This window comes from Cryptotermes secundus, unplaced genomic scaffold (genome assembly GCF_002891405.2).
Source record: "Cryptotermes secundus unplaced genomic scaffold, Csec_1.0 scaffold621, whole genome shotgun sequence".
Classification (NCBI taxonomy): Eukaryota; Metazoa; Arthropoda; class Insecta; order Blattodea; family Kalotermitidae; genus Cryptotermes; species Cryptotermes secundus.
The window spans coordinates 184,848-203,263 of record NW_019727103.1 but is presented as its reverse complement, the minus strand read 5'-3'; the positions used below and the strand labels follow the sequence as shown (position 1 = coordinate 203,263).

The window sequence follows — 18,416 nt, the reverse complement described above, 5'->3', positions numbered from 1 at the left end:
GGGAGAAATAAAACATACATTTCATTACACAGGTTCAAAATCAAATCAAAATTTTCTCATAAATATTGCTTATTTTTTCGTCATTAAACGTGCATTTTGCGAAGAGTTTTTATCACAAAGAACATTACTTATGCCGTACCACATACATCACATGGGAAGAAGTGGACGGTTCCAAACCCTGTGAGCACGCCCTTCGTTACGGGGCTAAGCAGGCCCATTGCCTTTCAGGATACCTCCATGATGAAAATAACTATATGCTCACATATGGGGCACGTGTCCGATGTGTCCTGAAGAACAGCATTTACAAAACCATAATTCTACCTGTTATAGGCACACGAAATGACGTCCTTCATCTGGGGGAAGAACACGGACTGGGGCTGTTTTGGAAAACAGTGCAATGGGAAAACCTGAACCCATACAGCGGAAGTAACATATCGGCTGAGGAAAATATATGAGAGCTATATAATTTATAATCTTCACAGATATTCTCAGTCATCAGATCAAGGACAATAAGACAGACAGAACATGGGGAGATAACGAATGTATAAAAAAAATAGTCAAAAAACCCAAAGGTATAGGCCGATTGGGAGGCCTAGGTCGAAAGGGTAAGATAGAACATTACACAGAATATGAAGAATATCATATTCTGGAATGTGGCGCCGTGTAGATCTTGTGGAAACCGACGTTTCGGAGGAACGTATCGCCTCAATATTCAGGGTACAGGAATCTGAGAGGGAGGAACCAGCGTGAGCAGGTGGCTGTAAGACTGAGTCACCAGTCGAAAACACCCAGCTGATGTCACCGACTGGTGACTCAGTCTGCAGCCACCTGCTCATGCTGGTTCCTGCCTCAGATTTTTCTACCCTGAAGATGGAGGCGATATTTTCCTCCGAAACGTCTGTTCACACAAGATCTACACGGTGCTACATCCCAGAAGACGGCATTCTTCATAGTCACCGCCGTGAAAACCTCAAAGCTTATATTATATAGGACAGGACGTGGTTTGGACTCTTACGTGTCCTGGATCAAAGGAGGGTCCACACGGTGATGAACCTCCCTGTTTTTATAACGTAAAAAATGTACTGACCAGTCGTGGAACCATCAGCTTCTGAAGACGGACTCCACTCCAAGAAATTACAGTTCAAATGAATTTAATCACCGGCTAACGCTATGTTACTCGGGAGTGTTCGTAAACCTGCTACTTCCTTATCACTGTAACCAGAGCACCCGTTCACACTGTCAACAGTACGTGCCGTCCCAGACACTTTCCTTGGAGGATGGCAACTGGCGCCGGGAATTACAAGAAATTCTCTCAGCGATTATTCGCAAATCCGTGTACATCCATCCTCATTTTTTCTTCTACGTCCCAGGGATCACAGCCACCTCTATTCCGATTTCCGAATTGCCTCAATACGGGGAGATTATCTGATAGTCTGTCGCACCAGTCAACGAAAAAGAAACAAGCTCCTCACTTAAACTCTCTCCACGTGTATTCGGACACGCGACGCCGTCGACAAGCCCAGAGGCCATAATCAAGAACACACTCCACCCAGATCACAGCCGACAGCGGACGTACTCGTTCCTTGCGCTACATTCATGCGCTGTAGTTCCTTTTCGGAAGCAGAGCAAACTTGAAAGCTGAAACATGTGACAGGCATCTAAGGGCAATGCTCAAGCCCGGTAGGGATTTCTTTCAATTTATCTTCAGTAAGAGCTACGCGTTTGGATTCCGTTCTTTTTATTTGTCCAATGGCGACTCTGTCTAAGCTTATTTAAGCTCGCATATATAGCTTTCCTCATGCCTCAAATTTATACCGGAATCTTCTCCTTAATTTCAGATGCGTATCGCGTATGGACACTTCTTTCAATGCGTAGCTCTCACGTGCCAATTATTCACAAGAAGGCGACTGCCTGAATGTTTAATACACAAACAGGGGTTTAGGATTATTGCAAGTACATAACGCATACTAAGCCCGCTTCGAATCGAAGTTGTACGGGATGATATTGAAAGCTACTGGCCTATCGATTACGTCAGGGTCCTAACATGCATCGTGCGATATGACGCGTGTCGTCTCCCACCGAACGATATATTGTAGGCTCTCAGATTATCCCCCCCCCTTTTTTTTGTAAAATATGGTACACTTCATGATATCTTACAGATTTCATATACGCTGCTACAATTCTACTAACACCTTGTTTCTTAACGCAAGTTTCACTTCCATGTAACTTTATAAAACTTCCTCACTTGTTGACTTTGTGTTACCTACATTGTTCACATTCAGTCCTTGTTACCAATGTAAGACATTTACTATTGCTCATCACCATGATCGGATTGTCAGTCGTCTACGAATATAAGACGATTTCTGAAGTGTGCCACAGAGTGAAAATCCTGTTCTCTACTCAGACATACATCCAGCAGGAAGACCTTTTTGAAGCATGCACCATGTAGGACATATGTTCGAAAAATCTGGAATAAGTTGCAAAATACTGCCCTGAAAACAAAGAAACACATTATGAATAACTGTTACAGTATGGATTCCCTTCCGACCGCCTCTGTGGTCTAGTGGTCAGGGTTCGATTACCGGCGCAACCAAATTTTCTGAGAAGCAGTGGGTCTGGAACGGGGTCCACTCAGCCTCGTGAGGACAACCGAGGAGCTAGTTCAAAGAAATAGCGGCTCCGGTCTATGAAACCGAGATTAACGGCCGTGGGGGTTGGTTGGGCTGACCACGCGACATCCTCTATCCGCTAAAGTTGGCACTATTATTTTTTTATTTCTAGTGCGGTGGGACTAAGTCCTTTGTACTGCGGCCACTTCTGGCCTATTGTACCAGCCCCAGATGATAGGTGAGGGTGATTATGGATCAATTGGTGGAATAAAGATTGGCAGGGGAAACCGAAGTACTCGGAAAAAACCTGCCCCAGCGCCACTTTGATCACCACAAATTCCACTTGACCAGACCCGGGATCGAACCCGGGCCGCCGCGGTGGGAAGCCAGCGACTAACCGCTTGAGCTATGGTGCGGCCCAAAGTTGGCACTAACTTCGCCGACAAGCGGATGTCACTCGGTCGGTATAGTTCACTTGCGGACTAAAACCACGGAGTTTGTATGGATTCCCTTTCAAGATAATGAAGAGGTGTCGAGGTAACCTCAAATTCATGTTCCTTCATTCTGAATAATTTCATATGTAGGCCTAGAGATTTTAATTGCATTGCACTTCAGGAAATTGCTTGATCACAAAAAGACACTTCAAGTTCATTGAACTAAAAGAGCACACTTCTTTATCAAGAACCATAACGAGTCTTTGCTGGTGACCGTATTTTCTGTAATGCTTCAACTGATCTCTAACCTGCTTCCTTAAAACCCATCAATTAGCCTTCAAAGCCATTTCCTGTCAGAACTCGCATAAAAAATAACAAGTACACTTTAATGTATACCCATCGTTTTATGTAATATTACGTATTTACGTATATATATTCGGATATTAGTATAATGCAACTTCAAATAATTCTATTCATTTCTTATTTATTTGACTACTAACGTAGTAGACCAACGGTCAATTACAGAGTGAGCTCGAGTGAAGGAAACAAATAAAAAGTACAAAACATGCAATTTATAACATTTGACTAAAGACGATAATAAAATAATAATAATAATAAAGTTTGTAATTTGGGAGATAGTAATAATAAAGGTAAAAAGGCAAAGTTGTCCCTGTGCTTAACTAATTAAGCACTACGTCATGTACAGAGCCACATTTTCTCAACCTCGGCAACAGCTGGAGGTGAGTGGTCAGCTTCACGCCCCGGCCGTTTTATCCAAGGGAAAGAACCCCTGGAACCCATTAGATAGGAGACTGGGTGGACCCCAGAGTCGGTCTGGACGTCGTGGAGAAAAGAAAATTCTTTTCCCTAGGTGAGTCGAACTGCCGGCCCCTCGATCGTCCAGCCAGTAGCCAGTAGCTATACCGACTACGCTATCCCGAAGTAAGGAAACAAAAGCAAAGTTGAAGAGATATAAACAAAGAACGTAATAACTAAGAACCACATAACAGAGCCTTAAATATTATTAATACTTTTAGGTAGAAGATTTAAAATACGACTGAGAGAAACCGCTCCGATTGCAAATATGTCGAGATCTTTATCCAAGAGGTTGGCAGTAGAGGAGCACAGTGCAGGACAGTGGTTAATAATAATAATAATAATAATAATAATAATAATAATAATAGCAAAGGTTACCACTGAAAATATCGGCGAAGGAAGGTACGCAAAGCTGTTCCCGTTTCTCAGTATCCTATAAGTAAACAGCTACAGCGTGAACGTGATAACAAGAAGCGTCTCTTCGCACACTTGCAGTGTGACAGAGTAGCACAAAGTTAAGCATGCTATCTTGGAACCAAATCCCCCGTTCAGTTCAAGCACAGCTAGTCACTAACTGCAATTGGTTTCTTCTAAACACGGCGTAAAATTGTTAAGGGCCAGGTGAACTTCTGCAAAACTTGGGAGCAAGAAGACCAACACAGCTGCTCCTTACAGTGGCATACAAGGGTCAATAATAGTCAAATTTGAACACTGAACATGAGGCAGAGGACGTTATATAAGTGTGAAATGAGCAAAGGAAATTTAGGCCGTGCCATAGCTCAAGCGGTTAGTCGCTGGCTTCCCACCCGGGTCTGGTCAAGTGGGATTTGTGGTGGATAAAGTGGCGCTGGGGCGGGTTTTCTCCGATACTTCGGATTCCCCTGTCAATCTTCATTCCACAAAATTCTCCTTCATCATAATCACCCGGGGCAGGTGCAATAGGCCAATCAGTGGCCGCCGTGCCGAGTGGACACAGCTGGACTCCACCCCCACTAAGCGAATAAAAAAAAAAGGGCATTTTAGCATGGAGCTCTTGCTAAAGGCATTTAAAGATGAAATGGCAGAAAACGCTTTATACAACTTATTTTTAATAGTATATGAACTGCTCACGAATATCAACTAAACGAAAGCGAACTGTAAACACTGACGCCCGTTACTGTTATTATTATTATTATTATTATTATTATTATTATTATTATTATATTTTCACAATTATGTTGATCTCATATTTTCTGAATGCATAAAGCTATTAGGCCTTATTTCCTCCATAACCTTAAGATTTTCTTTCACGGATTGTTTATATGTGCTATACTTTATATTGCCGGCCACGGTAGCCGAGCGGTCTAAGGCATGCACTGTCTTCGCTCGCTCGGAAGCCGAGATCGTGGGTTCGAATCCCACTCAGGGCATGGATGTTTGTGTGCATTTTTCTGTGTCTGTGTACAGGTAGAGGCCTTGCGACGAGCTGATCACCCGCCCAAGGAGTCCTACAGTATGTGTAAGCTCCAGAAAAACCGAAGTGAACGGAGAAGTTCATGGAGGTAGGCCTAGGCCCACTGGGGCTGTAGTGCCAAGGGGAAAAAAAAACTTTATATTAGTCAGGTCAAATTCTATCATATCTACCGATGCCAACAAACTTAAGCGCATCCAGCAGAATTTTGCTTCCGTCTGTTTTCGTCAGTTTTGTTCCTTCATGTTCCTTGTCGCTATACTTCTGCCTTAGAGAAATTAAGTGTACATCCGTTACGTAAAAGGAGACATCACCTTCATGCATTTATTTCTGTTCAGATCCATTGTAGTCTTAAATCCTGCGCTTCGCTTTTGGAAAATGTTAGCCTTCGTGTTCCTCCCTGCAAACTTAGGAACTTCTCATTGTTTGGTGTTTGTCCCTCTAATAAACACTGTCCTTCTGCTCGGTGCACCTGTGCTGCCAACGTTGTGGGTAAAGATCTCGACATATTTGCAATCGGAGATGTTTTACTCAATAATATTTCATAATCTTCTACCTAAAATGTAATAATATTTGTTTATAATACGAATTTTATTGTGTTAAGCAGTTCTCTGTTATTACGTTCTTCGTGCATCTCTCTTCATCTTTCTTTCTTTCTTGTTTGTTCATTTTTGTACTGTTTTCTTTCTCCAGTTCTTGCCTGTAATTTGTCTCTCATTTGATCAGAATTACTGGGTTTTTGGACTTTGCCCATCGTCCTCTATTCTAAAAACCAGAGAACATAATGTTCGGAAACTGGATCTCTTTCCGCCCTCTGGTGAGTGGGAGACATCTACTCTGTTGGGTCCCTTAGATTCCGCCCTCTGGCGATTGGGAGACATCTACACTGTTGGGTCCCTTAGAAAGAGCTAACCTCAGTCACTGGACAACCCATGTCAGTACGGTATAACTACAGCTATATCAATACATACGACTGGCTTTGTAGAAGGGAGATAATGAAAACTGCGATAAAGCATGCACGGACCTGAAACTAAGAATCGGAGATAGAGGGTGCAGTGCCTTTATAGCATTCCCTGTGAAAGTGGCAGAAGCTACATTGGCGAAACAGGCAAACCTCTAGCCGTGTCGGCACCGGGAACATAGACACAATCTCAAAGAGAGTGTTCTAGAGAGATCAAAATTAGCCCAACATGCCTATGGAGACGGTCACAGGGTTGGTTGGGAAACTGAAAGTAGCAGCAGGTATAGGAAATTCAAGGAATCGGCCCATATGGCATGCTTAACCAATCCGACCAGTCAACCCAGTCTGGATCATCCTTATCAACAATGAGGTTACCAACTCACAGAGAAAACCAATATGGTGTGACGGGTCTCTGTAAGGTTTCAGTCCCGAGTGTCCAGTTTTTACTCCATAGATGGCGCTAGCGGTACACTCAAAATGGTTTCACAAATTCCCCATTTAATCCTATGCGCTCATTTTCATGCACTTTTGAGGCCGAAACATGTAGTGTAAAGGAGAGCAAGATCAAGGACATATAATATATTGTTTGCATTTGGAACGGAGTTCATATCATTTATCGTATAGAGTGCAACAGGATGCTTAAATATAATATTGCACTTGGTTTGTTGCAAAGAAGTTTCACCTCCGTTTCTATCTTAGTTTCATGCCCGTATATGCTTTATCACAATTTTTATTGTTTATTTTCCTGTTACCTCCCTTAGAGACAGCCTGGTCTCTGGTATTGTATGACTTTCTAACGAATTCAACAGAGTAGCGATTAGATGATTAGTAAATCATTAATCGGAAACGGTATGGGCGGAAGAGGAAGTAGCCTCGCGTAAAGCACTACAATGACATCTTAGCTCCAGAATAGGAACCAGGAGAGTAAGAACTGATCGCGATGTTCGACCCGCAAACGTAGAATAACAATATTTACTAATTTCCCGTTGTGGAACTGACTAGGCGCACCGAATACTGAAACAGGGAGCAGTGGGAAATGCACGTTCGTGTCGCTGACGATGACGGCCACATGTCGAAATACGTGGTGACAGCAAATAAAAACTGTGCGTGCTGGACTGTACAATAATAATTCCCTAATGACTTGTTAAAACAATTACGTACCAGCGGTGGAATGATAAATACTGAAACTCATGTACGTTAGTTGAGAACGTCGGCATTACTACCGGGGTTTCAAAATTCTTACATCCAAAACATGCATAAATAAACTGTTCACTGTGGAATAAGAAGGGGCCAAAGACATTCAAAAACGTCACACAGAACATTATAACCTAATTCCATGCCGAGTTCTGTACAATAATATAAGAAGTTCTGAGAAGAACTAACCGCCTATCTTCCCTTTATACGACACGAATCAAATAGAAAACGAAAAAATAAGGGGATACACAGACAGCAAGGTGATGCCATAAGCCATATAAACCTAGTACATTAGGAGGGATACACAGACAGAAACGTGATCTAATAACTCCGCTGTATTTTTATCTCAAAATAAGGAAAGTACGCTGAAAACAAAAAAAGGTAACGCCTCTTCATTTCAAGTACAAGGTAAACGTGACATGTTGGTTCTAGAAGGAAGTGCGTGAGTTTCAGGGTCTGTCTGGACTTGATGGTGGAGCCAAAAATTCCTTCTCCCGCTACGAGTCGAACAACGTTTGTCCAGTCCGTAGAAATTATTATAGTGACTGAAATATATAGGTTCCCAACTAAGTCTCATTACATTAAGATAATTATACTTAAGTGATACTAACATTATAGACTTTTGTTCTTGCCAATTATGTACGAGGGAGAGTTAGTAGATAGGCCACAAATTGATATAAATCGTAAAACTTCTGTTCTTACCAATTATTTACAAGAAAGTTAGTAAGTATGCCAAAAATGGATATAAATCGTAAAACATGTGATATTAAAACCTGCAAAGAACATTTATTTCTCGAGATACCCTCCATCAACACTGATACAGTTGTCCCATCGCTTTACCAGTGCCTGGAAACCAGCAGCATAAAAGACTTTTGACTGTTGTCTCAGCCACTTCCGCACCTCGTCGGGCAGCATAAGCGACTTTCGAAAGTCCTTGAGAGAATTTATCGACCCAGATGTGAACAGCTTTAACTGACACACACTTCTCACCATAAACATGAAACATATCTTTATGAATACCTTTCGCGTTGAGTAATTTTGCCAATAAAAACGCACAACACAACGCTGCTCTTCGGTAGTATTGTCCTCAAGCACGGTAGCCATTTTCATTACTAAATCCAGTCTCCGAAGACGCGCATGCGCATCTGCTACCGAGACTGTCATGAAGCTGGACTGTGCTGCTACCTAGTAATACGCACAGAAAGCTAATTATAGCTGTTTCACTTCCATTTGAGACCTATTTATTGACTTTCCCTCATATATGAGCTAAAATATTTAAGGAAGTATCTTCTTTATATAACACTCAGATTTTGAGGAAGAAAGATTACACTCAGGTAATTTAGCATGTGAGGTTTCATTTACAACGGCCCCTGAACTTCGTGCCACAGTGAACAGCGTCAGATAAGCAGCATTACTCACATTCGTCGTGGTCCTTGGCGGTGACGGTGAGGACGGTGTGTTGGATGTCCTCGTTCTCGTCCACTTCCGCCTCGTACAGCGCCTTGTCGAAAAACGGGGGGTTGTCATTCTTATCGGCGATCCCAATGCGGATGAACTTAGTTACTGCAACAAACAACAAGGGTCGCGGTAAGCATTTCATTTAACTCACTCCACGGAGTAGGAACTTCCTTCAGGGGAGTGAGTTGTAGTAGTCAGACACAAATATGGCCATGGGTCCCTAAGGGGCCCGAAACCTAGAACGACTAAGCTGGTGAGGACTAGCAGCAATTTACTGGATTGGACTTCCCTCAGAAGCTAATCGTTGGTGAATGGTGAAGCGATTTCAATCTTCTACAGAACCAGAGGGCTCATTACAGTCTCACAAAATCTCGCCACTAGACCTAGACAGAGCTATTTGAACTGAGTCCGCATACTCACATCCTCAAATTCTACCACATTAAAACGAATCTCATCTACAACTAGGCAGGCCTCCGAAGCGGTCTCGCTCCTTTCGGCTTTATGATGAAAATGTACAGATTTCTCGCGTCACAGATACGTGATACAAATCCGAGCCATCTCATCTCCTTGTTATATTTCACAACAATCTTTTATGAACACCCTGATACACTCATCAACCTATCTCGAACACACTCAACACATGCTCATTCCATAAACCTTGTTTAACACTCGTACAAAACGGGCAGAATAACAGTTTTGTATACTCTGATGTCTTCATTTCTGTTACGATTCTGACTGGAAATCCCGGATTTTAATATTCTCTCACTCTAATCGTGAATGTAATTTCAATTTCTTACTGATGCACCAAAATATTTTAAGTCTGTCACATTTTCGAGAGACCTGCATTCTGGCGGAGGCACAGAACACCCATTTAGGGTTCTCTGTAATTCTACATTATTCTCCTTTATAATTGTAAGCATCTGATAATTTTCTATGTATTTATGTTGCCTCTCAATAAATTAACATCATCGGCAGAGAGCAAAACCTGTTGTGTTGAGTTCTAATCAATTCGGCTTTCTTATATCGCGAAAAGACGTTAAAAACAACGGCGACAAAGCATCTCTTTGTTGAGAACTTTTTGCGTAGGATCCCTTCCCTCGCAAAAAATCAAAGCCTTTATACTTGATGTAATACCATACACAAGAAGGGATCAAGCAGACTGGAAAAATAATCGAGTTAAAGCGAAAGACATTCTAATTAAATCACTAACGAACCGACTGAGTAAATTAATCAAATGACTAAATAATAAATTGAGTAACGAAATAATTAAGCAGAGCAAAAAGGAATTCTGAAGACCAACCAACCACTCAATAGTGCAGTCCTCCTTGATCCGCGAAATCATGGGGTGGGCAAGGAAGCAGGCAGTAACACGCCTCTGTACTTTTTAATGCATTGGCATGCATAGAACGTCGAAATGCCGTAACTCAGTAGTTCTATTTTGGGGAAAGGACAAAATAAAGTAAGAGAGAGATCAGAGGAAAAAAAAATCCACTCATTCCTATTCGTCCGCTGTTCAGCCTGCAGATATATAGTTCTCATTTCTGTCTTTACTTCACGTCAACGTCTTCTTGTCTTTCATATTCTTCCTCTTCCCGTACGTATCCTACTCATTATCATTCCTGCAGCCTTACAGCTAAAGAAAGCATGGAAGGAAGGGAAAATCAGTATTATTTTTCCTTCCTCTTCGCTCCCACTTTGGAGCATATGGCTGATTTATCAGTTTCATTGATTATTTTTCAGACGGTAGGGCTCCTTGGACGGGCGATCAGCTCGTTGCAAGGCCTCTACCTAAACACATGACAACATAAACACGGAATAAAAACATACACACACCAAATATTCATGTCTTATGTGGGATTCGAACCCACGGTCCCGTCTTCCGAGCGAGAGAAGACAGTACATGCCTCAGACCGTTCGGGCACCATGACCGGCGAATCAGTACTAGTATCTTCAAAATAATAAGGAATCACCGTAATCCAGTCATATAAAACAAAATTCGCACGCCAATGGTTAGATCAAATTATGTTCCTGCCTGGCGCCAGCTGTTTGCCGCTAGACTGCCAGTAAATGAAGTGGATATATGCGTCAAACTCACGGATAGATTGACGCTTTGTTTTCCTGTAATTATGACCGATAATTACGGATTTAGCACAGTGAACATGCTGTCTACTGACATCTGTCACTGCCAATATTACTGACATAAGTACCCAACTGAATATTCTATCATTCAACCTGCGTACAGACTCTCGGTGCATAACCAATGCATGGTCCGCATTATCAGCGCAAACGGAACTAGGCCTAATCATAATTACGAAACGGTGATAAACAAGAGGTTGAGTTGTATTTCATTGGGGTGTAGTTAATTTCGACAACAGACAAAATAACCAATGTTGATCATTAATTTAAAGTTTGTGTCGGAATATCATAATATAACACTCGTATTTGGCGAAGCATGCAAACGAGTTTTCAGGCCAGTGGCGAACACACGCGATGTCGTGCTATGTAGCCTCACGTCCAACGGGCAAAAACGACATAAGTCTTCAATGCTTGTTAATGAGAACAACTTATATCAGTCATCTGTGAGCTATCCGTCTGCCGCTGCCGAACACTTCTTTATAATCATTCCGCACGGACCCCAAAGAAAACGCCGTATTCTATTGTTACGAAGGCTTGTTTGCTGACCTGTTGCATAGCAATAGACGTGCTATTGTTGAGTGACTCTGCTTGCGCGGGAATGTGCTTAGCACACAAGAGAGTAACTACTTCTTAATACAATTACACAGTGTAGACACACCGTTTAGTCGAGTTTGATCTCAACAGCACATCCCGGATGCTCATATGCGAGAGTTTAAAGAAAAAGAATGGTCAAAAGATACTACATTAGGATTCAGGCGAGGACAGGGAGTGAAGGTTCTCTGCTGAGAGAGACAGGGATCCAATGCTGCAATGTCGCTAGAACATGTCAAAAGATCTAGCCATATGTAAGAGAATTGTGTTCTTGCGACTTGGCAACGCCACACACACACCATCCATTCTCCGCTTTCCGGCTGAAATGCGTGAACAGCTTAGAAATTAAGTCTTGTCCGCGTAAAATCTGACACTGGGCCTTTAAGACTTCCATTTAAAAAACACGGCAACACTTCACTGAAACGCTTTTCATAAAAAATTACGTTAAGCTGTAGAAGCCGAGAGATAGTGTACAGCAGGAGTAACTAGGAAAGACGTTGGTTCCTTCAGTTCTCACCACGCGACAATACTGCGCTACCAGGCAACTAACTAACTAACAGCTATTCGTCGCAACATAGCAGTTTTATTTAATGCTTGGATGAAATTACTGTGTGCACATTTCGTGAGATAAGATACCAGACACATCGGATCATAAGCTGGTGTGGACCACAAGTGTCTGTAATGCAAACGAAAGCATCGAATCCACACCTAGCAGGCCTACCACTCGAACAAAAAATCTGAAGCACATTTCCATCAATATGCTTGGATGCGGCAGCTTTCTCCAACGCTAGGGCTGAGGGCTGATTTTATTTCAAAGCCCTGATGATTGATTACAGTTTCAAAGGGGGACGCCTTCTTTTTCTACTCAACTTACGAACAAAAGACATGAATGCTTGTTTTATCAATATAGGTCAAGAAAGTGGTTCTGTTATAAAAATAGCAGGCCAGTAAGCTCAAATGGTGTACGTAATGGGACGCTATATAAGGAGCAAAGCGCTGATATTACCGGGTCTAATAAACAGAAGTAATCAATTGGACAAAAACTGCTTTATGATGAACATCATTCAGCTATTCACCTAGACTACAGCTCGGCTGAACATGTATTATGTATAATTTAACTGTGAAACGTATAAAAAAGTTTATGTTACAAAAATCTATAAAAAGAGGGATCACTTGGAAGACCTACGAGGAGAATCCTGAAATTAATCTTTATAAAATTTGGTTTGAAGGAGCGTGCTGGAATTAACTAGGCTCAGGGTGGGGTCAAATGCAGGGATTACGTGAACATGACTATGAGTCCATAAAGGGGCCGCGCCATAGCTCAAGCGGTTAGTCGCTGGTTTCCCACCACGGCGGTCAAGGTTCGATCCTGGGTCTGGTTAAGTGGGATTTGTGGTGGACAAAGTGGCGCTGGGGCAGGTTTTCTCCGAGTACTTCTGTTTCCCCTGCCAATCTTCATTCCACCAACTGCTCCACAATCACCCTCACCTATCATCTGGGGATGGTACAATAGGCGAGAAGTGGCCGCAGTGCAAGGGACTTAGTCCCACCCCACTAGCAATAAAGAAAAATGAGTTCATAAAACAACCGAAGTTCTTCACCAGGCACAAACTATCAAAGTGTCAAGGATGACAGAAAACCATGCAGTTCACAATTTAATGAATCTATGCGTANACGAAGAATACACGGTGCCTAAACCCAGAAGACGACTCTCTTCATAATCTATGCGTATGTTCCCACAAGTCGTGATGTGTCTGTATACCGGTACGTATATGTCACAGGCTGCCGATCACAGTGGCAGCGCGGTGTAAGGCATGAACTGTCTTCACACACTCAGACAATGGGATCTTGGGTTCGAATCACACTTGAGACATGGGTGTCTGTGTCTGTGTTGTTTTGTGTTCAGGAAACGGCCTTGCGACGAGCTGACCCCCGTCCAACGAGTACTACCGACTGTTCAAAAAGATCGAAAACTGGAAAAAAAAGGGGCCGAGGACCAACAAAAAGGGCTGTAGAGAGCCACAGAGAGATATGGTATAATGTCCCACGAACAAGGTCCTAAGCGAAGATAAATGCAATCAGTTCTCCCTGAGAATACAATAGTACGTCGCTTGCCAAGATTCTGAACGAGACTGGCATGTTCTCTGTTTATCGAAACAAACAAGCTGTGAGAGTACAAGGCGAATGCTCTGCTTCCCAAATATTCGTCTCCAAGAATTAGTGAATTCTTAGACTATTTTATGACGATGCTCTAGCTGTACTATAGCTTACAAGGCGTCCAATGAGATGGGAAATGATCATGAAAGAATGAACGCAACCAGTTGAGGCTGTATGAGGTTCTGCACACCGACAATCGCCTCCTCAGCAGGAAAAAAACAACCAGAATCCTCAGACAAAACTCCAACCGGGTATCTCCGTAACACAAGTCTACTAGTATCTGTACAGCGGGCGCAGTGTACAGTGCAGAATTCCGAAAGTGTGTGCAGAGACAGGCCAGCGAGGAATGCGGGCCATCATGAAAAGCTTCAGGAAAGAAGGCCTGTTGAGTCAGGCGATTCAGAGCACGACTGAACGATAAGGTAGGCAGTTGAAGAAGGCCACTCTCTAACTGAAGAACCGAAACAAACTAATATCACTTTGAGAAACATATGATCGACTAGCTCCATAGAAAGAGTCCTTATTGACAAGCTGGCAGTTACTCAGCTTATCAAGAAACTGGTCGTCTTTCACATTAATCACACTGATTCCAGTACACACTCATCCAGGCACAGCTCTCCCAAGCCAATTCCTCCACGTTACCAAACATTACCACCCCGTTGATGTGGTTACCCTAACAATTAGTGAAATACACAAATCACGAAATTGCCCGTTTTGCAACAATCTCCCAAATCCCATTATTTCTTACCTCTTCGGTTCAAACAGGTAAAATTATAGATTCTGGTTCCATAAAAGGCGGAGAAATTCTGAATACAGGAGTGACTTCGCTCAATGGGGTCAGTTAATAAGGAACTTACGAGTTATTCCTGGTTTATTTACCATCGTCTTGTAAACTGAACACACACACACACAGGGTTGTTTCAATCCTCAAAAAGCAACATTATCCGAGTGTGGATGGGCCTTAGCAACAGCTACCCGTGTAGTTCAGCTTAGTGCACGCGAACTCATGGATTCCTGAGCAGTTCACCCTACAGCGGTACGAGTGTTTAGAATGTTTTTTTATTGCTACTGGGGTGGGACTAAGTCCCTTGTACCGTGACCGGCCCACGGACGCTTTACCCCAGGGTAAATCACCCCGGGTGCCCATTGGATAAGAGACTGGGTGGGCCGTAGAGCCGGTCTGGGCGCTATGGATGACAAAAAAATCTGACCATACCTGGAATCGAACTCGGGCCGTCCAGCGCGTAGCATCTCGCTATACCGACTTAGTTATCTCAACTTCATTTCAACCAGCAATTTACTGAACAAACTTGCTTATACAGGAAGGTCTCAACTAAAGGACAAATACAAAATATCAAAAGCAGAAGTGAATACGTTTAAATGAGTTACTTAAATATTAGCACAAACGCAATTATATCGTGAGGCAGAAATTTAAATTGCAAAACATTTCCCATGCAGTTGACTGCACAGCGGCTGTTTCGAATTAGGCAATATGTCACACAGGACATTCAATATTATGACATGTACTACATGGGGAAGTGACGCCTCATCCCACAGCCTTTGAGAAAACACAATCAGCAGCATCATCATCATCAATATTATAACCAGAAAGATGACAAATTAATACAATATTTTAGTCGGGCACATGGAGGGAACAGACCACTTTGAGCGGCAAGGCACAGACGAGATGAGGATAACATGAAATGGATATCACTTGAAGGCATATACTGCATTAAGCTGGGTCTCGATAGGTTCCAGAGGCTGGCTCTTGTGAACACATTTATAAATCTTCGGGTTGTATGCAAGACTGAGCAGCTTAACTATTCGCTTCAAAGGAACTGATCTTACACCACAGAGTTCTTGTTGACTATTCGACAATAACTACTTACCTTTAAACCAATATTAAGTTTAAAAAAAGTAAAAGTAAAGCTATCCCTGTACCAGGCCGTGAAGGCCCATAGGGTCGTGACACGTTGAGGGTCCCACATTATCTAGACAATCGGTTCAAATATGGCGGTAAGGTTGTCAGCCTTACGCGCCGGCCGTGCTTTACTCCCAGGAAAATTATTTAATTAATTCCTGGTACTCATTTCTGTTAGAGGCTGAGTAAACCCCAGGGCCTAGTGCGGCTGGAAGGATTAGGTCAATTGAATCCAATGACTTTATCGGGACTTGAAACCGCGACCTTCCGACTTGTAGCATAGTGCCTTAAATAAATATTAAAATAAACAAATTGTTATATATCGCATTCAGTAAAAGCAATTAATAATCATTCAGTAAAATAATATAACAGATTTTTAAATATGAATCCTGTAACATATTCAGTGGTTTCTACGCACATGTGTAAGTAACTTTAACTTTACTTTAACCGGCCATACTTAGGTTCCCACAGGATAAAACACTTAGAAAAGTACCGCCAATGCATTAAAACAAATTTTAAAATAGAGATAAAATTGCTTAATTTAAATGACAACTGCGAATTTCCATTCCCAAGGAAGCAGATACAGATCTCATCTGGAGAGCGTTGGGTCTAATTGCTATCCTGTCGATAAATGTGACATGACCATGCTCCAACTGACACTTGTTTCCAGATATTTCTTTAATCATATTACAGACATTTGAAACAGTTTAATTCTAGCATTGTCAAGCGGCCTCCGTAGTCTAGTGGTAACGTTCCCACCTCATGACTCGTGGTACGCGGATTCAAACCCGGCGGAGGTCGTGGAATTTTTAAGGGCGGAAAAATTCAGGGAACAAGTCCTCCGGGAGGGACTTTAAGCCGTGGGTCCCGTGTCGTAGCCTTACGGCACGTAAAAGAACCTCATATCTCGAAAGGAGGTCACTGAGCCAAATTCAAGGTAATTTCCCGCCCAACAGTAGTCTCTGACGCCTCTGATAGATGGGGGAAGCATTATAGATACCGCCAAGCAAGTAGAGGCCGAACTCGCTGGCTCGGTCGGGACTGATGGGACGCACCAATATCGGTAGGGTATACAGACTGGTAGAATATCATAGAGGGAAGCACAATGGACCAATACTGGTCTAAGTGCATGGGGAAACCCACCCTCTCCAATAACTAAGTAACTAACTAGCACTGTTAAGCTGAAGACTTGAATTTGTTTTTAAAAACGAATTTGAGTTTGATATCTTAAAAACATTGCAGTCGCTTCTTTTGTAGTGGCACGCGGTAGCGTAGTTGATTGAGGCACTATGCTACAAGCCGGAAGGTCGTGGGCTCGATTTATGATGAGGTTACTGAATTTTTCAATTGACCTAATCCTTCCAGCCGCATTATGGCCTTGGGGTTGACTCAGCCTCTAACAGAAATGAGTATTAGGATTCTTCCTGTGGGCAAAGGGCAGCCGGCGCATAAGGTTGACAACCTCACCGCGATCTGTGAACCAATTATCTAGAATACGTGGTAGCCTCAACGTCTCACAACCATATGAACTTTCGCGGCCTGTTACAGGGATAGCTTTACTTCCTTTGTATTGTTCAAACTTCATCATTCAGTGATAATTCAGTCTTTACTTGAAATATCATAAGAGAGGCTGGTTGAGAAAGAGAGAGAGAGAGAACTGATCGGAAAAATAACACTCTTCAGTGCAGCTCACAACATTCCAAACGGCGTTCATTACACTTTAGTATGCATTTTCAGCTAAGAAGCCGACTTTCTTATGGGTCAGTATGGCTGCAAATCGGAACTGTTCGACGAAGTTCAGTCCAAGTTCCCCATATCAGGTATAAAAAAATCTGTTCAGCCGTTTGGATTGTGACACTAGGTCACTAACACCTCAACAGACAACAGGTGAACACACGCCTAAACACGCTTATCTGTTTCATTTCTACATGTCAACTTAGCGAAGTCATGCAAGAGCTCGTCTGAGCGTGTCAGGCCAATACAAGATCGTTCACATTTAATATGCAACAATATAAGTAGAGATAAACATCGCCGCGTGTTTTAAAACACACCAACGGTGCTGTATTCGTTTTTTCCAAGCAATTTCAAACAACAAAACGAAGGAAAGCCATCTCTGTAACAGGCCGTGGAGGCCCATAGAGTTGTAAGTCGTTGAGGTTCCCATATGATCTATATAATCGGCTCACAGATGGTGAGGTTGTCAGCCTTAAGAGCCGGCCGCCCTTTACCCACGGAATATTCCTGGTACTCATTTCTGTTAGAGATTGAGTCGACCTCAGGTCCACAGTGCGGCTGGAAGGATTATATCAATTAAAAAATCCAATGGCTCATTGGGAATCGAACCCGCGACCTTCCGGCTTGCAGCATAGTCCCTCAACCAACTGTGCTAACCCGTGCTCCATTAACGTTTCGTAAATCTCACAGTTTGTTACATTAACTCTTAATAAAACCTTCTGAAAACTTACGATGGATTATTCTAGTTTCTTACAAATGTCTGTACAGGTTCCTCATACTTCCACTACAATCGCTGTTAGTGTTGACTTCATAAGGAACAGAGAACTGTGTGACGGCTTCAGTAGAATGATGTACCCAAATCTTATCCCGATATATTTCGTTGGATTCAACCGAAGTATTTCATATTTTCCGTCAGAACACGAAGTTCATGGACTCTTTTGTTCTCGCCGTTACT

The 18,416-nt window shown here is 42.5% G+C and overlaps 1 protein-coding gene across 3 annotated transcripts in view; it reads right to left on the bottom strand.

Moving 5' to 3' along the window:
* The window catches only part of LOC111864440 (neural-cadherin), a 447,734-nt gene that overhangs the window by 352,308 nt on the left and 77,010 nt on the right, over nt 1-18,416 (bottom strand). For all 3 annotated transcript variants that reach the window (XM_023851677.2, XM_023851678.2, XM_023851676.2), the window contains exon 2: nt 8,884-9,027. In XM_023851677.2, the coding sequence (XP_023707445.1) occupies nt 8,884-9,027 (144 nt within the window). The remainder of the gene's footprint in view (nt 1-8,883; nt 9,028-18,416) is intronic.